This window comes from Elephas maximus, chromosome 6 (assembly GCF_024166365.1).
Source record: "Elephas maximus indicus isolate mEleMax1 chromosome 6, mEleMax1 primary haplotype, whole genome shotgun sequence".
NCBI lineage: Eukaryota > Metazoa > Chordata > Mammalia > Proboscidea > Elephantidae > Elephas > Elephas maximus.
The window spans coordinates 67,141,230-67,169,053 of NC_064824.1; the positions used below are offsets into that span (position 1 = coordinate 67,141,230).

The window sequence follows — 27,824 nt, forward strand, 5'->3', positions numbered from 1 at the left end:
AAATATACTAAAAATATCTATAGCAAATTAACTATAAAACTATTAGTGCTCTCAGAAATGATTTCCTAGAAACACACTACCTACCTAAACTAACACAAACAGAGGTAGAACAACTAAATAGACCCATAACAAAAGAAAAGATTGAAAAGGTAATCAAAAACCTGCCAACAAAAAAAAAGCCCTGGTCTGGATGGCTTCACTGCAGAGTTCTACCAAACCTTCAGAGGAGAGTTAACACCACCACTACTAAATGTATCTCAGACCATAGAAAAGGACTGAATACTCCCAGACTCATTCTATGAAGCCAGCATATCCCTGATACCAAAACCAGGTAAAGACACCACAAAAAAAGAAAATTACAGACCTATATCCCTCATGAACTTAGATGCAAAAATCTTCAACAAAATTCTAGCCAATAGAATTTAACAACATATCAAAAAAATAATTCACCATGACCAAGTGGGATTCGTACCAGGTACGCAGGGATGGTTCAACATTAAAAAAACAATTAACGTAATCCATCACATAAATAAAACAAAAGACGAGAATCACATGAATTTATCAATTGATACAGAAAAGGCATTTGACAAAGTTCAACACCTATTCATAATAAAAACTCTCAGCAAAATAGGAATAGAAGGGAAATTCCTCAACATAATAAAAGGCATTTATACAAAGCCAACAGCCAACATCATCCCAAACAGAGAAAGCCTGAAAGCATTCCCTTTGAGAACGGGAACCAGACAAGGATGCCCTTTATCACCCCTCTTATTCAACATTGTGCTGGAGGTCCTAGCCAGAGCAATTAGGCTAGATAAGAAATAAAGGGCATCCAGATTGACAAGGAAGAAGTAAAATTATCTCTATTTGCAGATGACATGAGAGTATACACAGAAAACCCTAAGGGATCCTCAAGAAAACTACTGAAACTAATAGAAAAGTTCAGCAGAGTATCGGGATACAAGATAAACATAGAAAAATCAGCTGGATTCCTCTACACCAACAAAAAGAACATTGAAAAGGGAATCACCAAATCAATACCATTTACAGTAGCTCCCAAGAAGATAAAATACTTAGGAATAAACCTTACCAGAGATGTAAAAGACTTACACAAAGAAAACTACAATACACTTCTGCAAGAAAACAAAAGAGACTTACATAAGTGGAAAAACATACCTTGCTCATGGATAGGAAGACTTAACATTATAAAAATTTCTATTCTACCAAAAGTGATCTATACATTTAATGCAATTCCGATCCAAATTCCAACAACATACTTTAATGAGATGGAGAGACAAATCACCAACTTCATATGGAAGGGAAAGAGGCCCCAGAAAATTAAAGCATCACTGAAAAAGAAGAACAAAGTGGGTGGCCTTACTCTACCTGATTTTAGAATATATTGTACTGCCACAGTAGTCAAAACAGCCTGGTACTGGTACAACAACAGATACACAGACCAATGGAACAGAATTGAGAATCCAGACATAAATCCATCCACATATGAGCAGTTGATATTTGACAAAAGCCCCAAAACAGTTAAACAGGGAAAAGACAGCCTTTTTAACAAATGGTGCTGGCATAACTGGATATCCATCTACAAAAAAATGAAACAAGACCCATACCTCACTCCATGCACAAACACGAGCTCAAAATGGATCAAAGACCTAAATATAAAATCTAAAATGATAAAGATCATGGAAGAAAAAATAGGGACAACGTTAGGAGCCCTAATACATGGCATAAATAGTACACAAAACATTACTAATAATGCAGAAGAAAAAATAGATAACTGGGAGCTTCTAAAAATCAAACACCTATGCTCATCCAAAGACTTCACCAAGACAGCAAAAAGATTACCTACAGGCTGGGAAAAAGTTTAGCTATGACATTTCCGATCAGCGCCTGATCTCTAAAATCTACATGATACTGCAAAAACTCAACTACAAAGAGACAAATAACCCAATTAAAAAAATGGGCAAAGATATGAACAGACACTTCACTAAAGAAGACATTCAGGTAGCTAACAGATACATGAGGAAATGCTCAGGAGCATTAGAGAAATGCAAATCAAAACTACAATGAGACTCCATCTCACTCCAACAAGGCTGGCATTAATCCAAAAAACACAAAACAGTAAATGTTAGAGAGGCTGTGGAGAGCTTGGAACACGTATATGCTGTTGGTGGGAATGTAAAATGGTACAACCACTTTGGAAATCGATTTGGAGCTTCCTTAAAAAGCTAGGAATAGAACTACCATACGATTCAGCAATCCTACTCCTTGGAATATATCCTAGAGAAATAAGAGCCTTTTCATGAATAGCTATATGCACACCCATGTTCATCGAAGCACTGTTTACAATAGCAAAAAGATGGAAGCAACCAAGGTGCCCATCAACGGATGAATGGATAAATAAATTATGATATATTCACACAATGGAATACTATGCATCGATAAAGAACAGTGATGAATCTGTGAAACATTTCATAACACGGAGGAATCTGGAAGGCATTATGCTGAGTGAAATTAGTCAGTTGCAAAAGGACAAATATTGTATAAGACCACTATTATAAGAGCCCAAGAAATAGTTTAAACAGAGAAGAAAATATTCTTTGATGGTTACGAGAGTGGGGAGAGAGGGAGGGTGGGAGAGGGGTATTCACTAATTAGATAGCAGATAAAAACTACTTTAGGTGACGGAAAAGACAACACACAATACAGGTGAGTTCAGCACAACTGGACTAAACAAAAAGCAAAGAAGTTTCCTGAATAAACTGAATGCTTCGAAGGCCAGTGTAGCAGGGGTGGGGGTTTGGGGAGCATGCTTTCGGGGGACATCTAAGTCAATTGGCATAATAAAATCTATTAAGAAAACATTCTGCATCCCACCTTGGAGAGAGGCATCTGGGGTCTTAAATGCTAGCAAGCAGCCATCTAAGATGCATCAATTGTTCTCAACCTACCTGGATCAAAGGAGAATGAAGAACACCAAGGACAAAAGGTAATTATGAGCCCAAGAGACAGAAAGGGCCACATAAACCAGAGACTACATCAGCCTGAGACCAGAAGAGCTAGGTGGTGCCCAGCTACAACCTATGACTGCCCTGACAGGGAACACAACAGAGAACCCCTGAGGGAGCAGGGGAGCAGTGGGATGCAGACTCCAAATTCTTGTGAAAAGACCAGACTTAATGGCCTGACTGAGACTAGAAGGACCCCAGCGGTCATGGCCCCCAGACCTTCTGTTGGCCCAGGACAGGAACCATTCCCGAAGCCAACTCTTCAGACAGGGAATGGACTGGACAATGGGTTGGAGAGGAATGCTGGTGAGGAGTGAGCTTCTTGGATCAGGTAGACACTTGAGACTATGTTGGCATCTCCTGCCTGGAGGGGAGATGAAAGGGTAAAGGGGCTTAGAAGCTGATGAAATGGACACAAAAAGAGAGAGTGGAGGGAAGGTGCTGGCTCTCTCATCAGGGGGAGAACAATTGGGAGTATGCAGCAAGGTGTATATAAGTTTTTGAGTGAGAAACTGACTTATTTGTAAACTTTCACTTAAAGCACAATAAAAATGAAAAAAACAAAAACTATTGGTGCTCTTTTTCATAATTTGCCCTTTAGGCAGCTGAGGCAACAGCAAGGAACATCAAATACTTTCCTTTGCTTACAAAGTTAAAGATCACATTACCGATTCAATTTAAATAAAAGCCTGGTGTCAAGTCCATTTTATCACAGTTGCAAGCCGAGTAGAATGGAGGAAGGCTGCTCAGACTGGTAATGCTTCATTATTGCCTCCATCTGAAGTCCTCTCTTGGCCTGCCCTCCACATTTGCACTTTGTCATTACTACTCACTCATGCAGCCAATCTTTCTGTTCAATTATTTCATCTTCGACAGGTTACTAACTCTAAACAATCAATGCTAGAGAGGAAGAAGTATGCCTAGGAAGACATAACTGGAACAGGCATAGAAAGAATGAGCTTCTAGTATGGGTCCCACACTGCTATCAATGGAACGTATAACAGAGCACTTTAGCTCTCTGGGCCTTAGTTACCTCATCCTCAAAATGAGGGAACTGAACTAGGTTGTTTTGGGGAGACATTTCTGCATGAGTCACTCACATTTCTGCATGTCTTGTGAGCAGAGGCGTTGACTGCCTTTGTTCTATTTTTTCAAGGATGTTTTTATAGCCAACAGTCTTAGAAGAAAGAGATAGTGTCTTCCTCTTAAGAAAAGGGCAGATGTGCTTACCGCCTATTATAAAAGATTCAGGGTCCTCAAACTCAGGATTCCTCTTGTGTAACACACCCCACTTCATTTGCTGGTATCATTTGACCCTCTTTGCATCACCTTGTAAGAATGGGAGGCTGGGTTAGGGCACTAGTGCAAATCTTGTATTCTGACTACTGTTATTGCTGTGAGTGATAAAAGTCTTTTGTCTCTGACCCAGGGCTCTCGTGTATTCTGCCAACATCCATAAAATTGTGCCAAACTAACTTGTTAGCTTTCAAGTAGCACAAAATATCAGATCCTTCACAATTCTAGACAGTTGTTGATGTCCAGACCAGGCTGATCATCAGACTTATGAGGGATAATTAAAAATACATATTTTGGGTCTCATCACCAGAAATTATAATTTAGTAGGTATAAGCGTGGATCAGTTTTTTAAAAAACACTTCTTAAGTAATACTGGCAGACAAAGCCCAGTTTCTGAGACCCTTAGATCATGTCCAAGATATTTTCCAGCGCTAAATGTCTAATATGCTATAACTGTGTGTTTTAAAAATGCCAACTGTGCTGTACCACTTAGGGGTACACTGAGAAAATTGTAAACCTGCGTTAGCACTCACTGAATTCTGCCTGCTACCTAGTGATATTAAACACCAGTTGCTGACAAGTCAATTCCAACTCAGCATGCTCATGTGTGTCAGAGTAAACAATTTTCTAGGGACTCCCTAGTCTCCTCATTTACTGGAAACACTGCCCTAGGTTGGTCCACCCACAGCCTGACATGATGAAAATTTCCCTGTTATTCTGACCTGATGGTATCCCTAACCCTAAACAATAACATTTAAGACATTTGAAAGCAATATGAAGTAGTTTTTGTCCAGCAATTCTCATTCCAAGATAAACTAATAAACAAAATCAATTAATCCGAATAGCTTTCTTTTGTCCGCCTACACGAAAAGTTTGACTTTAAAGGAAACTGTTCTCTAACCCCCCGAAAAAATATTCAGCAGTCAAACCTGAATGGTACAAACACCAGAAAATCTGTGCCTGAATACTTGAGATTATTTTTATAGCAACATATAAAAAAAATTTGGCATAATGGCACTTATGAAAATACTTCACGGGGGAGGGCATGGCTGGCAAACAAACGTAGTAGCAGGTGTACATTATTTGCCTAAAAGTATGATACATCAATATGTAACTGCCACACCACTGAGAATCATGGCCCAGCCAAGCTGACACATAACCTTAACCATCACAGCCAGCATTACTCTCACCTTGCACCTCGGTGTTTGTTATTGCCAGAGGTATGTTGTTAATGTGCAAAATAGTTGGATAATAGATTTTTACTATTGTCATAAATGCAAAATGTTGGATAACAGGATAGTAAGTGAGGAGTAGGTGTGTACTGGCAGCACCTCCAGAGCAGGGAGAGGGACAGCAGCTCTCGTTTGTCTTTATATCTCTAACACAATACTAGCCACATAAGAGGTGTGCAGACAGCGCTGAGTGGATGAAGCAATGGATGAAGCTTTTATGCCCATGGTGCATACACACAAAAACATGCATTTGGAAAATACTGATTGTTCATCTACTATAATGGTTCTGTTTTGCCCAGTTTCTTTCCTTAGGCCTCCTTGTGTAGGTTAGATGAAAATTTAACTTCCTGCTTCAATGCTATGTCCTGCTTTCTATACTTTGTCGCACTGGCTCTGCGCCCCTGTTCATAGTGGTCTCCTGCCTTGATAATACCTTTTAAGATTTCTTTATTAGAAAGAGTAAATATGACAAAGGAGCAGAGAGTCTCCAATAAGCAAACGGCTGATAGTCATTCTCACAAATCCTATCTCTGAATCAATGTCTAAACCCTAGATGATAAATTGGCTGTGATGAAATTACAAATTTCTAATATTTGACCGGACTTAATCTGTTATGCATTCTGCCCTGTTTTCCAGTTTCAATGAAAGAGATGCTTAGATATCAGAGACTGGGAGAGCCTCTAGCCCACAGGCTTCCCCTTACCCTGAACTTAATTTTGCCAGCGCCAATTTTGACCCCGTTTATGGGAACCAAGAGCATGGTTTAGGGAGCAAGGAGGAATGGGCTACAGTCTTAGCTCTGTCACCAGATAACTATGAGACCTGGGGGGAGTCACCTCAGAGTTTGGAAACACGGGCTACTTGAGAAACCTTCTCTTCTCAATTTTCAGAAGCAATACTAAAAGAGACCACAAGGTGGCGATAACTGCTTTATGTACGCACACATTTTTACTTTGCAACATAAGACAGTGCATTTCCCAATTTGCAGAAGGTAAGGTCAGGGCTTCCACAAAATGAGAAAAAGGAAGGATTTGCCGATGCTTGGGCTTGCAGAATTTATTAGGTATTAAGATAATATACCAAACTGAGCAGCATTTATTCGTACGATGTTACTTGGAATTAGAAATACCGTAAGTCAAATTTTATTAACCTTGATTCCATTATTTCTTTTTTAAAAATAATTATTTAAATCTAAAGGACTACATTATAATTATTGTACAAATTAGGAATATTAAGATAAGCATAAGATCTTTTCCTCTTGGGGTTTTAGCAAAATCACATTGGCTTCCCGGTCATTTTTTTTTTCCCCCTTTCTTCCTTTCCATTTTCTAGAGAGAATACATAGCGACAGAGTTTTAAAATTACAGTGGTTTACATTTAATTGAGTTTAATTATTCCATTTTTAATTTGTAATGCTGATGAGTAGAATATTATGTGAAATGGTTTATCTCTCTAAAACTATTTCCTGTATTTGATTTGGGTTTCCTTTTATTTAAATAGGAGCCCTGGTGGTACAGTAGTTAAGCATTTGACTGCTAACGAAAAAGTTGGCAGTTTGAGTCCACCAGCTGCTCCTTGGAAACTCTATGGGGCAGTTCTACTCTGTCCTCTAGGGTGGCTATGAGTTGAAATCAACTCTACAGCAACAAACAGCAACAGGTTTATTTAAATAAGGAACTCCAGTAGTACAGTGGTCAAAGCAATCAACTGCTACAGAAAGGTCAGTGGTCCAAAACTGCTAGTTCCTCCATGGGAGGAGAATGTTGCAGCCTGCTTCTATAGAGATTTATAGCCTTGGAAACCCTATGTGGTCACTATGAGTCAGAATCTACTCGACGGCAGTGGATTTGTTTGGTTTTGGTTTATTTAAATGGCTCCCTTCTGAGATTTTTTCCTGCATCATAAGAGGTCTTTGCCCATGCTACATTGCCAGAGAATCTGATTGCCCTCTGTGACTCTGCTAGGCCATCTACCAGCATCAATAACAATAAAAAGTCAGGTCCTTCCTTCCTCCCTCCCTCCCTCCCTCCCTTCCTTCCTTCCTTCCTCCCCCCTCTTGCTTCCTTCCTTCCTTCCTTCCCTCCTTCCTGTCTCCCTCCCTCCCTTCCTCCTTTTCTTCCCACTATTGTCAAATGTCTACCCAGAAACTGAAAAAAAAAAATACAATTGATACTGTTGTGCTTGAAATTTCAATGTAGTGTTTTGTTCTTTCTCTCCTGAAGCTCTGTATAAAATACATCTTGTAGTTATTAGTGGCAGCACCATGGACATAAACGGAACACCTATTTCTAAAAGAGGAATTGAGTCTTCAATGGCAAGATGCAATAACAAACCATGCTTGCTAAATTTGCTTCCTCTCACTGTGATTCATCCCACTGTTCTAAAGTGTTCTATTAAATTTGTTTAAACCAACACTATTAGATATTGAGACCTCTACTTAAAAAAAAAAGAGAGCCATAATAATCCTTTGTCATAGTCATAAGTTCATATATAGTCCCATATTTTATTCTAAACTTGCCCATTGTGGACCAATGTGTAAACAAATGCCCAAAAAATCTAATTACCCACTGCTGTCAAGTCAATTCCAACTCAAAGCAACCCTATAGGACAGAATAGAAGTGCCCGATAGAGTTTCCAAGGAGCACCTGGCGGATTCCAACTGCTGACCTCTTGGTTAGCAGCCGTAGCACTTACCACTATGCCACCAGGGTTGCCAAAAAAATCTAATTAAAAAAAAATTAGGCTCTGTTAATTCAAAATTTGTGAAAACTTGTATAAGGGTTAGCTTTATCAAAGTATCTTTGGTGAATAAACACTTTTGCCAAAGTTATTATAACTTAACATAAGATTTTAAAATTTGAGAAAAAAATGGGTTTTCAGGTATTCTTAAAAATATATAAAAGGATACCACATGTAAGCAAATAATCTGCTAAGTACAAATAATTTCACTGTGTTTATTAGAATGATTCCCCAAAGAACTATTAATTTATTCTTAAAAAAAAAAAATGCTTTGCCATCAAGCTGATTCCAACTCATAGTGACCCTGTAAGACAGAGTAGAACTGCCCCATAGAGTTTCCAAGGACCACCTAGTGGATTCAAACTGCCAGCCTTTTGGTTAGCAGCCATAGCTCTTAACCAATACACCACCAGGGTTTCCAATTTTCCCTTATTAGCCCAATTTTAGTCACCAGGTATTTTTAAAAGTAATAATTAATCTGTGTTTCTTTTAAAACATTTTGTAAAGTTTAGAGTTTTCATCAGGTCCAAATTGGTGCCCCCATTTAGTCTGACTTGGTGAAACAATATTAGATATATGCCTAGAAAACTCCTATTTTCCAGTTTAAAGGGCATACAATAGTCCCCAGAAGAGACAGCTTCCATGCCCCCACAAGCATTTGGTGCCTGACCTTTCTGTCTTCTTCATAAGTAGACTTATGATCTAGAACAGTTAATGGAGGTTCATGTACCAGCTGAGAAAGCTGAGACTTGGAGCGTTGCCGGATGGAAGCTCTGCAAATAAACAGAAAGATAAAAGAGTCTACATATTGTGGGCTGGTTGAAACAGAACTCAGTTGGTTTCCAAATTTACATCACGTGTGTCAAATAAACAGAAACATTTGGTAGGTCACACGGCAACCAGTTGAGGGAGCTTCCTGGTTAAGTTTGACAGAGCTATTCTTAGGGCAGAGCTAATCGGATTGCTGGGTGACGGGGGAGGGGAGGGGTCAAGCTATTGTAATTGCGTGACCCTGGTTCAGGGTTGAGGGGGGAGGAAGAGAAGAGGAGGAAAGTCTACCAGGAAAAAAAAAAAAAGAACCAGCCATGACTCAAATACATTCCAAACCCAGATAGTTCTGCTAGTTTCCATGGCAAAGGTCCATCACCTTTAGTATACACCTCGCTTTTGGTCGTAGGTTATAGTTTTGATTCTCTCTTTTAAGGCTATGCCTGATGTTACTTCAGTGTGGGATCACCTGGATACAAATGAGCTGGTAGGAAGGAATAGGGCCCCTAATGACATTTGCTCCAGACTATGCACCACCTGCTAGGGATGCACTTGGTTAACACATATCTTATTGAGATATAATATAGATTAATGTGTGCATTTATTCATTCAACAGAGGCTTATTGGACACCTACAACATGCAAACCAATGCCAGGTGCTATGTGTGTGTGTGCTAGTGGTGGTGGTGGGGTGAGCTACAAAGACTGGTCAATCATAGACTTTACCTCAAAAAAAAAAAAAAGACCCCATTGTTGTCAAGTCGATTCCAACTCATAGGAACCCTATAAGACTATAGGGTAGAACTATCCCATAGAGTTTCTAAGGCTGTAGTCTTTATGGAAGCAGACTGCCACATCTTTCTCCCACAGAGCAGCTGATGGGTTCAAACAGCCCATCTTTTGGGTTAGCACCTGAGTGTTTAATGACTACACCACCAGGGCTCCTTACTTCTCCCTCAAAGAACTTAAAATCTTTTAAATGAACAATGTTTATGCCTAACCCTGCTCTAAGAAATAACATGGTAAGTGCTATAAGGCAGGTGTCAATAAATACCATGGAAGTTTAAAAGAAAAAGAAGAAAGTATACAGCAGGTGTTATCATGAAAGGCTTCATGAAAGAGGTTGATAAGTTAGGATTTGGGTATTTGTAGACTAGAAGGAAGGTGTTTCTGAATGAGAGAATGGTGTAAACAGAAGCATGGAGCCAGGAAAGAGCAGGGTAAGTACATGGCAAGTACAGAAAATGATTGGTATTTTTTTGTTTGTTTTTTGTTTTTCCCCTAAGATTTCTGGGAAGGAGTCTCCCATTCTCCTCTAGGTTAAACCTGAAAGAATGGAGCTCTAGGAGCTGCTGGCAGTTATGTTAAGACACCGAAGAAAGGTGATTCCTGAAAAATGAAGCCAGCACTGAAAACATAGAGCTGAGAAAGGAAGAGAAATGGTATCTATCTTGGACATACCATGGAGCCACAGCTTTACCTGAAGCCAAAGCATCTTTGAACCATTTAGTTATGGGAGCTGCTTCTTTCCTTTTAAGGGTTAAACCAGGTTAGGTTAAGTTTTCAGTCATTTGCGAATAGTCTTAAATAACAGAATCCACGATGAAGGGATCAAAACTGTGTTTTAGAAACCTTAATCTGGAGTAACGTGACGTAGAGAGAGAGATGTTAAAGATGCTAGAGGAGACCTGGATCAACTGTTTGAGTACAGTCTACATGGAACTCTTCATGTGTATCTATCACTTGTATCCAGGTAAAATTAGACTAAAAGAAATGTCAGGGTGGTACCTGCCTATTATATGGTCATTTAGCCTTCTTGAGAAGACAGTGCATGCCAGCTTAATTACACTAATTTGTTGCTATCTTCTGTTAATGGCACTGCCGCCCTTTTAGTCATCCAGGTTCAACACTATACATTTATCTCCGGTCTTCCCTCTTCCTTGCTCTTGCACATTCAAGTTCTTGTCAAGTTTCATTATGACCAGGCATGAACCACTCCTCACCCTCACTCCCTGGCACCAAACTGGCCTCTTGGCTCTCCAGTTCCCTCCCACCTGAACTGAAACTCCACAGCAATAGAGTCATTTCTTTGGGTTAGGTAACTAAGGTCAGGATGTCTTCTCCAGAATTTGTGAAGATGGGCATTGCCATCTGGGGACAGGGTGAGACTTAAAGTCAGAGGTCATGGGCCTAGAAAGCAAGCCCAGGACAATGGAAGCCAAGGTAGGCGTTTGTGGCAAAGGAGAAAGTGTCAGGATATAGTCAATTACTCCCAGTTTTGAGCATGGGAAGACCTACATCCTTGGCTCCTCTGATTTCTACTACTTTAATCTTCTATTTCTTAAGTCTCTCTCCCCCATTCTCAAAACTGTTCTACTCATCTAATATAGGCTGTCACAATAAGCCCATGGACAGTAAACATGCCAGGGAGGTGCTCTTTCTGATGGCTAGTTCCCCCTCTAACCAGTTAACCACTTCCTGACAAGTCAATTCTGACTCAGGGTGACCCCATGTATCACAGAGTAGAACTGTGCTCCATAGAATTTTCATGGCTATGACCTTTCAGAAGCTGATTGCCAGGCCTTTTTTCTAAGGCATCTCTGGGTAGGTCTGAACATCCAACTTTTTTGTTAGTAGCTTAGTGCTTAACTATTTTCACCACCCAGGGACTTCTTGTTTCCCCTGTAGTCCACCACCAATATTAGAGCAAGAATTCCATGACACCCTTTACAGAAACTTGCAATATCTGCCACTCCCCTGCTCAGAAGCTACAAACTCTTCTCACCGCAAATAAAAATAGCTAATTTAAAGGTTCAATGTGCTCTTTCTTTTAACATTATTATTTAGGAAATGAGTTGCTGTTACCCATTAAATTGTTCTTGAACTTAAAATATATTACTAAGAAGGGACCTAGCCATGAAGCCCAAGAAATAAAATATAAATGAGCATTTCATTTAGTCATCTTTTGCCACCAAAATCTGTCACCATACACAGTGAAAGATTTTTAACAGAGCTTCTTGCTCAGATTTATAAATCTTTCTCTGCTTGAGGTTAATAGATCCTTTTTTGTGTGTACATTATATTTCTGAATCTTTTATTCTAGTAACCTAAAGGTAGGATTTATGAGTCTTTATAGCCAAATAGGAAATATTTATATTAAAAATGATTATCTGGTTCCATTAATAAACTTTAAGTAAGCTGCTTCAAACAGGTAGAATTTTGTTCATCTGAAAAGCTAAGAAAATATTTATTTTTTATTGACATGACCACAAGATACACCTCCACTTTTCAACCTTTAGCCTAGTGATCGAAAGAGATTCCTAGTGATTCTCTGTGTTTAAGAAGTTAGTTAGTATCTTTAGGTTGTTATTCTAATGACTCTTATGATTTTAATTTTTTTATTCCAACCGGAAAAGCATAATTATATGTAACGTCAATTATCTATAAAAAAAAAAAAAACTGCCTAATAATTTTGGCATAATATGTTTTTTTACAGCTTTCACTTTTGAGAGTAAATTGAAGTACTACTTGATTATTTACCAAATACAACAAGAGTAGCATTTCTTGAAATTTTTCTGAATAGACTTGTTTTCAGGAGGAAAAATAGAAGCCCTGAGCACAAACTCTGTGGAATATTTAAAAAAAAAAAAAAATTTTTTTTTTAAATCCTGTGTTTGAACTACTTGGAGTTGTTACATGAATATTTTATTTTAAGCCTCTTGAACCACTTTTCAGTAAATAATTAACCATCTTGAACAAGCAACTAGTATAACTAAACCTTTGTTCAGAGTACAGCCTTGAATTAAATGTCCTAGAAAGGGTAAGGCAATAGGAGAGAGATAGCTATCATGTCAGTACCTACTAATAGACTCCTAACTTAAGGAAAAAAAAAAAGAAAACTTGAAAAAGATTTTCATGAATATAGACAAATGCTCCCAGGCAGAATTCTTAACACACAGTCTTTTAGCATGAGAGGAGCCCTGGTTAGCCTTCAGCTGCTAGCCAATATTAAAACTTCTAAACCAGGATGCTTAAGGCTAAAATTTTTAGTCTTGTTAATAAAGAACATACTCCAAAAATATGTCTTGAAAGTGAATACCCATATATTGATGCAGAGAAAAATAAATAGCTTATGTTCAGGAAAATGCCCTTTAAAAGATATAAAATACATTTTTTTAATTTCATCTAGTTAAAGGATGACTGGACTTCAGATGGATGACTCTGTGAGCAGAAGTGTTTTTAATTCAGTTGTAGCTCAGTAAGTTAAAGAGTGGAGGTAAAGGCATGAGTTTGACCTTCATATAAGACCACAATTAGTTTTGGGAGAAGAAACTAAACACAGATTCTTTTTTAAATCCCCTTTCTAACATCAATAAACAGCATTTTGACTATTTAGAATCTTTCCACCATGACCCCCACACACAAAGAGGAGAAGCCAATGTTAAACAAACAAAGCCATGAATTACAGAAGACATGTCAATATAGAACTCATTTTCATGTTCATATTAAGTGAAACTTGGAAATATGTTTAGGGTTCCCTTGCTGTACCCTGGGATATTGCCCGAGGATCACAGCAGAAGGGAGCTCCGAAGAATATTTGAAAGCTTTAAATTCTGCCTCATAACTTGAACTTACCTTAAACTATCACGGTAACTCCCTCTGCTAAAGGTCTCTCTTCTCTCAAGTAAGGCATCTTCAGTTGCACCTTTTCCTATTCAATACAACATGAGTGATTCTTCAGTGTATACGACAAGTAGAACCATTCCTAAATAGAATTATTTACTGTTTGTCTAGAATATAATTACTGTGCCCAGCACTAAAACTTTTATTACTTTTATTGCAATAAATATAACTTAGCAATTGTCCAGCACATTCTGACAGGAAATTTCAGAATACTCAGCAAGACCGAGCCATTTGAACCATACGATGGTCTATATGTGTTACCTCCACAGAATCTGATACCCTATAGCATGAATCATACAAAACTTAAGGGAAACCCACGAGAAGTGACAAAAAGTAATAGATTTACCAAATGTTTTAAGCCCATTCAGAATAGGAGTCATATATGTTAAATACATGTAAGAGTTAGCCTCAAAGGAATTTACAAATTCAAACATGAAATGGTAAACAAAGTGTGGAGTAGTTGATTAATTTAGGTTTGGTAAACACCAAATGTGGTCACTAGGTGGCACAAACAGTTTGCTCTTGACTACTGACTGAAAGATTGGAAGTTCGAATCCACCCAGTGGCACCATGGAAGAAAGGCCTGGCAATCTATTTCTGTAAGGTTACAGCCATTGACTATCCTATGGAGTGCAGTTCTTCTCTGAAACACAGGGGCTGCCATGAGTCAGAACTGAATTGATGGCAACAGGTTTTTTTTTTAAGCACTAAATCTGAGAATTCACCTTGAAGAAGAGAAGGTACACTAAGACCTGAAGTATCTACATTAATAAAAATAATACTTTGTAGTTATTCATTAATTCACTCAACCTGTGGGCAGGACACTCTCAGAAGTCCCTCCTGTTAACAAAGCATTAAGAAAAGGGTGTAGGATTGAAAAAGACCTGGGTTTTAGCTCTATGAATTGATCAAGTAACTTGACCTCCCCGCCTTAGTTAGTTCCTTTATCATGTATACCAAAAATAAAAACAGTTGCCGAGGACTCAATTCCAACTCAGAGCAACCTTACATGACAGAGTAGAACTGCACCAGAGTTTCCAAGGAACACCTGGTGGATTACAACTGCCAACCTTTTGGTTAGCAGCCGTAGCACTTAACCACATGCTACCAGGGTTTTCTTATCATAAGTACAGGAAAATAACAAGACCTTCCAGGGCTCTTGGGAGGACAAAATAAGACAATATACATCTACCCCTCACTCAGATAATGTCTCATTATCTGACATTTCACATTTATGACAATAGTAAAAAATCTACTATCTGACTATCTTGCGCGTTAACAATGTACATCTGGCAATACGTGAAGGCCAAGGTGCAAGGCGAGAGTAATGCTGGCTATGAAGTAAAGGTTATGTGTCAATTTCACTGGGTCATGATTCTCAGTGGTTTGGCCATTATGTAATGATATCATTTGGCAGCTGTGCCATGATATAATTTGGCAGTTATGTAATGATATAGTCATCCTCCAGTTTGTAATCTGATGTGGTCATCCTCCATTTTGCATAACATCAATTTTTGCATAATGACTTGGTCTATGGAACCTACCCATGTCGATAGGTGAGGAGTGGGTGTACATTAAAGTGCATAGAAAGCCATAAAGCACCGTATATGTTATACAATATATATGTTTGCTATTTTTAAGGTGCAAGTATACGTAAAGAAAAGGCACTTGCCCTGCATGACCCTTTCATGAAGGACTTGATTTCCTTGACTTTGCAAAGTCATTAGAGTGAAGTAAACTCCTTTCTTTTCCAGCAGTTCTTTGTGGGTGCCTCTTTCCACTGCCATGCCATGTTCAAACCCAACAATGACATCTGCAGCTCTGACCGTGGATAGGCGATGGGCAACTGAGATGATGGTATGTCCATGCTGAATCTGTAAGAATGCACAATGGATCACTAAATGAGATTGTAAGACAGAGCTTACAGTCTCCTTTGGATTGTCTCAGATCCAAATATGTCAGAGCTTTGGTCCCTGGGAAAATCTTTAAATAGACCGTCAGACATTAGGAAAGGTTAGCACACTTTCTCATGGCCATAAATGCCATCACACATTGTTCTGGTTACTGCTATTAACTGACAGCTAAAATAAATAAATAAATAATTTTTTAAATCACATATTATAAGATAGGATGAACAAAATTTTGAATTTTCATGTGTAGTTTCTAGAAGCAAATCATAATTGTCTTCTGTTCAGCTGTGAGGCAAATTATAATCTGTCAGTGTTTTCTAAACAGCCACTCTGAATACATTGACCCATGTAGTATTCAGCTACAGTTGATTCTTGTTATTTGAGATAATGTTCCATAAAGTCTCCATGAACTCTGAATTAGAGAACCCTGAACCATTGCCCTAGGAGAAAAAGAGTGTTAGGTTCCTGAAAGCCTCTGGTCACAACATTTTCTTCAACTGATCAATACATAACCTTGTTTTAGGTGTTTTTCTCTTTAAAGACAACTTATTTAATATATAATGTTGATTCATTAACACTGAACTTACAGGCAACACCGCTACAACTCATGCTTGAACAAAGCTGTCTAACACATGTATCTTTTCGTAAGGCACATCACAGCGTTTTGTGCTTAGGAACACTAGACAACACTTAAGTACTACACTTGAGGGCCATTTTTAACAGCAAAGTCATCAACAAAAAGCAAAAAAAAAAAAAAAATTGCAAAAAAGTGGCACTAAATAGACTGCAAAAAAGACACTTGAAAGCAGAGTGTTGGCTTGTTCAAACTCAGTTGGGAATGTGTGCATCAAGCAACCCAAATTTTTAACCACTCTGCCGATGTCTGCGAATGATAGCAGAAGTGCCACAAGTATTGATTTGGGAGTTATAAATAAATTTTAGAAAGTAACTGAATTCACAAATATGGAATCTGCAAATAATGAGGATCGACTGTGTGTGGTTTCTTCTCTCTCTGTTTATTTCTCTCTCTTCCTCTTTCTCAATGAGAAAGAGGACGCACAGCAGCACAGGCTTTTCCGTGTGGGCATGTAAAATGAACTCAGACTGTCAACAAACCTTGCTCAGTGCTTCTTGTACCATGGCTTCACTCTCATTGTCCAATGCTGAGGTGGCCATGTCCAAAAGTAGGATCTTGGGGTTGCGGATAAGGGCTCTAGCAATGGCTATCCTTTGTTTCTGGCCACCACTCATCTGGCTTCCGCCTTCTCCAACAAGAGTGTCAAATTTCTAGGAAGAAAGTAACACCAGTGACTAAAGGAGAAGCATTCGGATGTCTCCTGACAGTGATCCAGTAGGGGATCCTTTCTAGCTTCCTCCTCAGGCATGAATTTCCACAGCTCCAACTTTCTCTGAAAGAAAGCTCCCTTCCTGAAACAGGTTCCTGTTCAATCAATATTTGTATGAGAGATAAAAAAAAAAAAAAAAATTGATTTTTGCTTCCATTCCCAAGTTCACAGGGCTGCATAAATATTCCTCTTTGGTTCAACCTCAAATAAAACTTTTCAGTCAAAGTAAAATCGGTTAGGGTCCTGAAAATTTATCTTAGAGGATTAACACAGGTGTCAAATCCCTGTCTGTTATCTCTTGATGAACACCACAGCAAAACACAATGCTAAAGCTGTCTTTATATTGGAATGAAAGATCAAGCCAGCTTTATAATTATTACCATTGACAGCAAATAGTTACTGAGCTCTCCTGTCTAGCCCTACATTGGAATCTAAGAATGAGGCATTGGTGGTTAGACTGTTATCTTGCTTATTATTAGCCAATATGCACTGAGCACCTACTATGTGTCAGATATGTGCTGAGCTCTTTACATACATTGTTTAATCCTCACAGCCATCCCATGAGATAGGTACTGCTATTCTCCTCAACTGATGGAAGGGCAAATGCTGGGATGTAAAAGGGCAAAGTAACTTGCCCAAGTTCATAAAGTTTTTAAGTAGAGAAACTGGGATTTACATAGAAGCAGTCTGATTCTAAAGCTTTATACTTTTTCACCACTAGACTATATCATACCCACAACTGCAATTCTATTCATAAAGGTAATTTAGAAGACTGAATACAAAGTGTTCAAGAGCACAGACTCTGGAGCTAGACTGCCTGGATGTGAACCTTCTCCCTTGCTTAATCAGCACCCTTGGGTGGTACAAACAGTTAACACCTTTGGCTGCTAACTAAAAGTTTGGTGGTTTGAGTCCACTCAGAATTGCCTCAGAAGAAATTCCTGACAATCTATTTCTGAAAAATCAGCCACTGAAAACCCTATGGAGCACAGTACTACTCTGATGCACATGGGGTCACCATGAGTCGGAATTGTCTTGACAGCAACTGTTTTTTTTTTAATCTTGAGTGTGCAATTTGGCCTCTCAGGATTCCATATATAGGTTGGGGTAATAATAGTAGTTGCCTGACAGGGCATTTTTGAGGGTTAAATGAGTTAATAGATGTAAAGCACTTAGAACAGTGCCTTGTACACAGTAAATACCATTACATGTTGTTATTGTTAGTTGTCATCCAGTTGATTCCTGGTCATGACAGTAATAACAACTCTTTGACTCAGCAGACTATTTCCTGAGCAATCCATATATGTATAATAGTTCTGAAGGGTTTTTGTTTTGTTTTTGATGTTATTGTTTAGAATGGAGATAAATGAGGAATTGTTTTCGAATATGTGAAATACTATGCTGAAGTCACAATATTAGCTGCCAAACCACAAGAAAAGTAAAGAACAGTGACAGTGGTAGACATCAAAAAGCATTATGCAAGTTATTGCCACATGGCAAATTTAGCATCTGGTACCGGCATGGTGCAAACAGTTAAGCACTTGGCTGCTTACCAAAAGGTTGATGGTTCAAACCCACCCAGAGGCATCCTGGAAGAAAGGCCTGGCAATCTGCTTCTGAAAGGTCACAGCCATGAAAACCCTATGGAGCACTGTTCTACTCTGCACACGTGGGGTTGCCATGAGTTAGAATCGACTCAGTGGCAACCGGTAGATAGGTGTTTAATGGATAAAGCCAAAAAACCAAACCCACTGCTGTTGAGTCAAGTCCAACTCATAGTAACCCTATAGGATAAAGTAGAAGTGCCCCATAGGGTTTCCAAGGCTGTGATCTTTACGGAAGCAGACTGCCACATCTTTCTCCCACTGAGCAGTGGTGGGTATTTAATGGATGGGGATCAGAAAATTGTGTCTATGTCAAAGTGGACATTTTAAAAGAAGGTTTCCCAAGTTGGTAGATTTTTAATATATTAAACACTAAATTTTTGTTTGTTTGTTTTTTAGACAAAGGGGGAAACTTGTGGCATAATTTTAGGCATGAAACTAAAACATGACATTAAGCATTTAATTATTCAGGATGCAAGTTAAGAGAAATGCATATTATTGTGTAACCTGTTTTCCTTCTGTGACCTCTGGATTTCTGCCCTGGAAATGCAAGGCTGGGGTACCTGGGGCAGGGCCATAATGAAGTTGTAGGCATTGGCTTCCTTGGCAGCTCGGACTATATCCTCCATCGTCACATCTTCTTTGCCATAGCGAATATTTTCTGCAATTGTGGTGGAGAACAGAGCTGGCTCTTGCTCCACTATCCCAATCTGAGCTCTAAGCCACTTAATGTTAAGAGAGCGAATGTCATGGCCATCCAGGGTCACCTAGAAAGCATGAGTACAACATCACATCTCTTGGAACTCTTCAAGGTTCTGAATCATAATATCACATAGTACTTGACCAATGCAGAGGAAAAAAAAATGGAGACTGATGAAGTTGTAACTGAAAGAATTTCTCTTGTACTGTGGTAGCTTATTGAAAGATGGCAATATATAACTGAAATCAAGGATAGCTGCAGGACACTTTATTGCAGAAACACAAATGATATAAAGGTCACGTAATTCAACACAGTTGGCCCAGGAATGGTAAGTTTTTAACTCTTTGTAAAGAGTAGTGTCAGTTATTTGCCATGCTTTAAATATTTATGTTATCTTTTAACTTATGACCACAAGTGGACTTCCAAAGATACAAAGAATGTAAGCAATTATCTTTATCTTGTATATACATGCTTTATAGTAAATCTTACTTTCTAGCCAGAATCATCAAATAACACTTTGAAGTACAAAAACAATTGAAGCTGTAAGAGGGATAAGCAAATAAAAATAACCATCGGCAAAAAATCTTACATCAAAAATTATGAGTCTATATATTCAGAGTGTAGTTATGATGGTATGCAGTTAAAGAATACCCTATCAGAGAATGAAATGCCTGAGAAAAAGGAAAATTCCATTATGCTTGCCATAGGTTATAGAGAATCCATTGCATTTAAGCCTTTTAACATACGGTCAAATGACTATTTCAAGGCATCAAAGAGATGCTGACAAGAATGATTTTGAGGCAGAGTGAAGAGTATAGGCTTTGGCACCCAACAGACCTGGGTTCAAATCCTGACTTTGTCACTTATTAGCTGAGTAACCTGGGGCAAATTCAATCTCTCTGAGTCTCTGCTTCCTCATTTATAGATATTTTACCTTTGGGGGTCATTGTGAGAATAAGCCATCATTTTTGTAAGATAGTTTATGTATAATAGGAAACTCTGGTGGTGTAGCAATTAAGTGCTACGTCTGCTAACCAAAATGTCGGAAGTTCAAATCCACCAGGAGCTCCTTGGGAACTCTATGAGGCAGTTGTACTCTGTCCTATAGGGTCACTATAAGTCAGAATTAACTTGACAGCACAGAGTTTTTTTTTTTTTTTAAACGGGATGTGTAATATGTTATAAATAAATGGCTGTTATTGGTATTATTAATTTTCACAGTTTCAGTCTATGTTTAAGTCAAATAAACTGAAAAAAACCAAGCCCATTGCTGTCAAGTCAATTCCAACTCTTAACGATCCTATAGGACTAAGTAGAGCTATTCTATAGGGCATCCAAGGCTGTAAATCTTTACAGAAGCAGACTGCCACATCTTTTTCCAGCAGTGGGCTGGTGGTTTCAAACTGCTGACATTTCTGGTTAGTAACAGAGTGCTTAAGCACTGTGCCACCAAGTTTCCTTTTACAGTCAAATAAATATAAAGGAAAGAGATTAAATGGTTTGTGAAATTAAATAGTTTTTTAAAATCTAACTTCTGAAAGCAGTAACCAAGAGCAGTTCTCTGCTAATTTCTAGTTGTATTAGCTTTTCTACACTTTGCATTTGGGGAATTTAGGGAAACAATCATGGTTTTGTTACAATGAAAGAAATGGAAAATTAGTTCACTGAAGAGACCGGAATACGTCTTCGAGTGTATCTTCACATTCAGTTACACCACTGAGTGAATTGACTCATTATTCATCTAACACTGCCCCCATGTGGGGGATCTATCCAGTAATTTAGTCGGAAATCATTAAATCAGCTACGCATGCATCAGAACAGTATCAGTGTATGCTAGGCCTTCGCATTTGACCAATATATTCCATCTGCACTGTCCTCGTCCCAGTGGACTGAGAGGTTTCTGAAGACACACACCATGCCTTCGCTGGGGTCGTAGAATCGCTGAATGAGTTGCAGTGCTGTACTTTTCCCAGCTCCACTGGATCCTACCAGAGCCGTCATTTCCCCTGGTTTAATGACCATGCTGAGGTTACTTAAAATCTGGAGAGAAAAGAAAACAACAAAGTTCCAGGTATCAGCATGTAACAATCAAGCCATTAGGCTATGAGTTCTTATGCTTAGTGAGGACGTGTGTATATGTGTGTGTATGTGACTTAAAATTCCAAAGAAATATCCATCAGTAGCCAGCAAATTAGAAAACAGAGCCTAGGTCGAAGTTTCAGCATTTAGCATGTTCCTTAATGTTCTGTTTTGTTTTTTTTTAACTTAAAACAACAGAAATTTGTTTACTTAAAATAATAGAATTGCATTGCCCAAATTCAGGTTGTCAATGATGCTATGCTCTCTGAAGGCTCTAGGGGAAGATACCTCCTTGTCCCTTTCAGGTTCTGGAAGGCCCAGACTTTCCTTAATTATTTCAATGATGTCTGCAGCTAATAAACTAAAATGATGTGTAAAAACACTGAGGTAAATAAACCATGATAACTTTTAAAATTAGGCTCCAAAATCTAATTGGAAACATTTCTGACACACTAAGATACCTCAAGGAGACTGCTTCAATTAAAGAAAAATACATTAAGTTGGAAATAAAATACTAATTTAATGATCATGGATTAATAATAAGTCAATTTGCAAACTTTCCACTGTCCTACACTTGTACGTGAACATGTTATCTTAAATAATTTGTCTAATAAAATATTTGTGGTGTTTTGCTAGGTACAAAGCACTGTTAAAGGCAAGAAGTAGGTGCTGGTAAAAATCTATAGAGGGAAGAACAAGAAACTAATTCATAACTACCTGCCGGACATTTTCACCAGTTAAGGACAAGCTTTTAGTTCAATTTTAGTACTTATGTAAAGGGGGTTTGGAGTCCTATGTGAAACAAAATCTCACGTCTTTCATTTGATGCTAGAGTGTCAGGCTTGCCAATACATTTCCACATACTGAGCTGTATTGGACTGTAAGCTCCACCAGGCAGGCAGGCACTGAGTGTGCTTTTAATCTTTATAATAGCCCCAGTACAAGTTGAGGTATAACAGGGCTAAACACATATTCATGGCATGAATGAAGAATATTTAGGCGCCTACGTAAGAAGACTTAATTTAAACAAACTATTCGTGTTGGGTCTAGAAGATAGAACAGAAACTGAATTAATGTGTTTCAGTTCAACCAGTATTTGTTGAGCAACTACTATGAGCTGGCTCTGAATATCTACTATAAAGAACTTTTAACCATCCTTTACTGAGTGAGGGGACCCTGGTGGCACAGTGGTTAAGATCTCGGTGCTAACCAAAAGATCAGCAGTTTGAATCCACCGGCCACTCCTTGGAAGCCCTATGGGGCAGTTCTACCCTGTCCTACAGGGTAGCTATGAGTCGGAATCGACTCAGTGGCAATGGGTTTGGTTTGGCTTGGTTTACTGGTTATTGAGTGAGTGAGTGAGTACTATCTCATGATTTATATTTTTCAGAGCACTGTTACATACAATATGACATTTGGTGTTTATATATATATGTGACATATAACATTCATCAAAATATACATATTTCAAATATATAATTGGAAGATATACTATGTAGTATCAGAATTAAGATATGCTAACAGCATGGGATTTAGTTCTGTGGGAATAACAGAAATATTATTAAGAAAGGTGGCTAAAGACACTGTGTTAAAAATGAAGACTACATCTCGTTTAAAATCCAATTGATTCAGGGGGAGTAGATCCTAATTTTCCTATAGAGTAAATTGCTTTTAAAGGTACTTACTTGCTCATTAGGTCTAGGAAAACTAGAATTGTTTTTCACCACATGCCCTGAACAATCACCTCGTACAAGATATGTTAGCACAATATAAGGTTATCTTCCTACAAGGACTGGTCCAGTGACCCTTGTGAACTTACAGATGGGGAGTAAAAAACTACCAAGACAGCAGCTTTCCTTTGCCACTTCATACCCTGCCCACTCAGCCTGCTCCACTTTCTGCAGTCTCTAAGGAAATGGTATGAAGCTGTACTTCTTGAATGTTCTGACTACCTTAAAGTTTAGCATGCACTTAGAATGACAGGGCCTGCCACTCATTTCAATAGAATATCTTGCAGGTGACTTAACCTGAAAGGGTTATCAGATTGTGTTCCAATCAGAGGGTTTGTACATATGACTATTATAAAGGAATGTGGTGTGTCACCTGAAAATGTCACAACACCCAAGAACACTTCCAGAAAAACATGACTCTGTTCCCTGTTCCTGGAAACTGAGTCAGGCTTCAAAATGAGTAATTTGTGGCTCTGGAAATGAATCATCAAAAATGAAAATGTCACAAGGCAAGCTCCATAGACACATCCAAACTCCCTGAGGGACTGAATTGCTGGGCTGAGGGCTGTGGGACCATGGTTTCAGGGAACATCTGGTTCAATTGGTATAATATAGTTTATAAAGAAAGTGTTCTACATCCTACTTTGGTGAGTAGCATCTGGGGTCTTAAAAGCATATAAACTACCACAGACTCCACCAGACTGAGTCCAGTACAACAAGATGGTGCCCAGCTACCACCACTGACTGCTCTGATAGGGATCACAACAGAGGATCCTGGACAGAACTGGAGAAAAATGCAGAACAAAACTCTAGCTCACAAAAAAAAAAAAAAAAGACCAGACTTGCTGGCCTGACAGAGACTGGAGAAACCCCAAGAGTATGGCCCCTGGACACCCTTTTAGCTCAGTAATGAAATTACTCTTGAGGTTCACCCTTCAGCCAAAGGTTAGACAGGCCCATAAAACAAAACGAGACTAAAGGGGCACCTCAGCCTAGGGGCAAGGACTAGAAGGCAGGAGAGGACAGGAAAGCTGGTACTAGGGAACCTAGAGTCAAGAATGTAGAGCGTTGACATGTTCTGGGGTTGTTAACCAATGTTATAAAACAATATGTGTACTAACTGTTTAATTGAAGCTAGTTTGTTCCGTAAACTTTCATCTAAAGTACAATAAAAAAAAATTTTTTTTAATGAAAATGCCCATTGTTTCTGGGGAAAGACTGGGACTTACCTTCACGTCTGGTCTGGAGGGATAGTGGAATGTCACATTATGAAATTCAATTTCACCCTTGATTCTATCTAACTTGTAACCATCTTCTGACATGCAGTCAATGACTGGTTGCTAGAGTGGAAAACAAAAGGGTAAATAGAGGCAAGATGTATTATACATATTAAATCTCAGTTTGAATTTACTCAAAATCCAGAAAAACAACCAGGTAAAACATTGCAGATATGCTAAAGATAGATCGCTATCAGATTAAATATTTGCTAATAATACTGTTTACTATTTTACTAATAATATTTACAATATCTACCAATAATATTGCTATTGCTGTTGTTGTTGCATGCTGTCAAGTCGATTCCAACTCAGAGAGATCCAATGCGACAGAGTAGAGCTGCTCCATAGGGTTTTCTTGGCTGTAATCTTTAGAGAAGCAGGTCTCCAGATCTTTCTCACAGAGCCACTGACTGGGTGGGCTTGAACTGCCAACTATTTGCTTAGCAGCCGAGTGCTTAACCACCTTTTATTGAGATCTTACTGTATATGAAAGACAATGTACAAGCTGTTTTAATGTGCTTTTTTAATTTGTGTAATTGTCAACATACCTAACTAGACAGGTGATACACCCATTTTTCAGTTCAGGAAGTGAAGTCTCAGAGAGGTTAAGTATCTGGGCTAGGGCCATGCAACTCAGTAACCAAGCTGGGATCCAATAGTACTCCACGATTCAGTATCCATTGTAAATAAGGAAAAGTTAGTTTCCTCAAGTGATGTCTTCAGATACTACCAACTTCCAATTCATATACTTAGTTTCAACTCTTTTGTTTTTATTAGTGAACCTATCTAGGACTTAACCATCCTAGTTAATCAGGCAAGGGTGAGGATCACCTCTAGTTTCTAGAATACTCCAGGGTCAGCTTCCTTCCTTTCCCACACTGGTATTCAGAGAAACCCAACATCAGAGCTCTATTTGAGGCTACAGTGTAATCTACTTTCTTTTTTTTTGGTCTCTTGTAAAATATTAAAATAATTTTACATGCTTTATTTTATTTTTGGAATATTTCGTAGTTCCAGGCACTGTTAGTCAGTATCTTATTCGAGCATATACTGACCCTAAGAATGAGGTAGAATCTGGATACCTCCATATTTTTATGTGGTTTTCAACAATCTCCCTTTTTTTAAAAAAAGATGAAATCATTCTTGAAACCCCAAAATCAAAACAGATAAAACTATGAAGTTTCTTCAGGCAGGTTACAGCCTCATTACTTGGCAGAAAATATCTATGGTTCAGGGGCCCTACAAAGTACCTCTCTGATTTTTCAGGATTTTTGATTCTTAGCCCAGGGCATTTTTTTTTTTTTCAGAGGAAGAACAACATATTGTCATCTTCCCCCTTCTGTTCTTGAATTTTGACTCCCTAGCTCAACCTCAAATGTGCTCCAATAGAAAATCCTAACCACATTAAAAAAAAAAAAAAAAAAAAAAAAACAGGGCCTTTATTAGCTCATAGATTCTTCTTGTCACACGTAGGAGATAATCCAAACTTATGAACTTGGCTTTGAAGTCTTGCATGGTCTGGCCCCTTCCCATCCCTCCAACCTCTGCCCCTTGCTCACTCTGTTGAGTCTCAGTGGCCTTCTTTCAGCTCCTTGAAGTCACCAAGAGTTCTCTCTGCCACCAATAACCTCCCTGCACTAGCTTCCCATGCACTGCCGACCAGTTGCCTCAGGGTGGGCTTTGACTCATGGAGACCCCATGTGTATCAAGTAGAACTGTGCTCTGTAGGGTTTTCTTCTTTTTGTTTTCTTTTTAATTTTATTTGTTTTTTGTTGTTGTTGAGAATATACACAGCAAAACATATACCAATTCAACAGTTTCTACATGTACAGTTCAGTGACACTGATCATATTCTTCAAGTAGTGCGACAATTCTCTTTCTCCTTTTCTGAGTATTTCCTTCCACAGTGACATAAACTCACTGCCCTCTAAGGTATCTGTCTAATCCTTCAAGTTGCTGTTGTCAATTTGATTCCATATAAATAGTACTTAAAAGAGTCTAATGCTCAAGGCAGACCTTTTTTTTTTACTAGTCAAGCAAAGCTATTATTTGGTTTTAAGATCTCAGGGGATATTTCTGGTTTAAGAGTTTTCAATGGTTAATTTTTGGGAAATAGTTCGCCAGGACTTTCTGCCAAAGCACTTCTGGGTAGGCTCAAACCTCCAACTTTTGGGTTAGCGTTGAGGCGCGTGAACTGTTTGCGCCACTCAGGGACTCCCTGAGTGTGAGAGCAGAGGCTTTATTTGTTCTGCTTCACTGTTGCTTTCCCGGCTCTTAGGATTAGGTCGAGCCCATGATTACATGTAATAAGTATTGCTGAATAAAGGGCTTTGTGCTAGCTGCTCACATTTTTTAACACTGAGGGTGAGTTCCTCAGGGATTCATTCCCCCACCCCTCAACCTACTGAAGGACTTCACTTTTGGCTTTTACATACCTGGTCTATTGTCTCAAAAATACTGGTGGCAGCTGCACGTCCAGTTGCAAAGGCTTCCAAACAAGTAGATGCATGGCCAAGATTTAAAGCTGCTATTAAGACGCTGAGGAAAATCTGAAATGAAAAGAGAGAGTTTTCATGTGTTTTTTTGTTTTGCTTTGTTTTGTTTTGTTTGTAAATAGTGCTCTTTATCATTTGGGCCATCCATGTGAGCTTGGAGGTTTCTCAGAAATATTCCTTCACGGGCCCTGGAAAGCTAAATGGCTCTTTGGCTCTTTGGAATCTCCAGGAACAGTTTTTGTTCTGTAAAGCTTTTCTAACTTTTCCACTGTTATAATTTTGACTGTTAAGACATAAAGTAATTTATAATTATACATTATTTTTGACTGAATGTCACTGTTTTACAACAAAGAATATGTTTCATAATTAGTATGAAACCTACACAAAGCAGTATATAGACACAAAGTAGGTTAGAATAGTGGCATGTAAATTTAGTTCATTACATAAACAGCCTTCTAATGGTTTTCTAGTTAATGGGTCAAGAAAATAATAAAGACACTAAGTCAGCTTGACTGTCCTAGATATTGGCACATGCAATAGGGTGGGTCCTGCTACTACTACTATTACTATACTAATAATAACAATAAGTTATGTTTCTAAGTGTTTTACCTAAATAACTTCATTAGATCCTTAAAGCAGAACAGGAAACAGATGTATATGGAGGTTACCTAAGTTGCCCTACATCACAACATGTAATAGACAGTACAGCAGTGTTGGAACCCAGGCTCTTGACTGCCGCTGTATCTAGCCCCTAGGTGCACCTGCTGCTGGGAGCATGCAGGTGGAGTGGTCAGGTTCCTGTGCAGAGATGGGAGAGCTGTCCTTTGAATTACCAATACAGCCTTCTTATTAAGTTAGGAAAAGCCTGCCAGATCATGGCCAGATGTTTCTAACAAACAGCAAACCATTTTTATTAGTGCTAGTTATAAAGATGAGAAAGAGG

The 27,824-nt window shown here is 38.6% G+C and overlaps 1 protein-coding gene across 2 annotated transcripts in view; it reads right to left on the minus strand.

Annotated features, from left to right (window-relative positions):
- ABCB11 (ATP binding cassette subfamily B member 11) overlaps positions 1 to 27,824 on the minus strand; it is a 93,270-nt gene that overhangs the window by 27,039 nt on the left and 38,407 nt on the right. The window contains exons 10-17 of one of the 2 annotated variants that reach the window (XM_049887382.1): positions 26,822 to 26,935; positions 24,339 to 24,449; positions 21,215 to 21,340; positions 19,164 to 19,367; positions 16,767 to 16,937; positions 15,413 to 15,614; positions 13,693 to 13,762; positions 8,961 to 9,063 (exon numbers count right to left, since the gene is read on the minus strand). In XM_049887382.1, the coding sequence (XP_049743339.1) occupies positions 8,961 to 9,063; positions 13,693 to 13,762; positions 15,413 to 15,614; positions 16,767 to 16,937; positions 19,164 to 19,367; positions 21,215 to 21,340; positions 24,339 to 24,449; positions 26,822 to 26,935 (1,101 nt within the window). Of the gene's footprint in view, positions 1 to 8,960; positions 9,064 to 13,692; positions 13,769 to 15,412; positions 15,615 to 16,766; positions 16,938 to 19,163; positions 19,368 to 21,214; positions 21,341 to 24,338; positions 24,450 to 26,821; positions 26,936 to 27,824 lie in introns of both variants that reach the window. The other variant, XM_049887381.1, reaches the window with a different exon arrangement.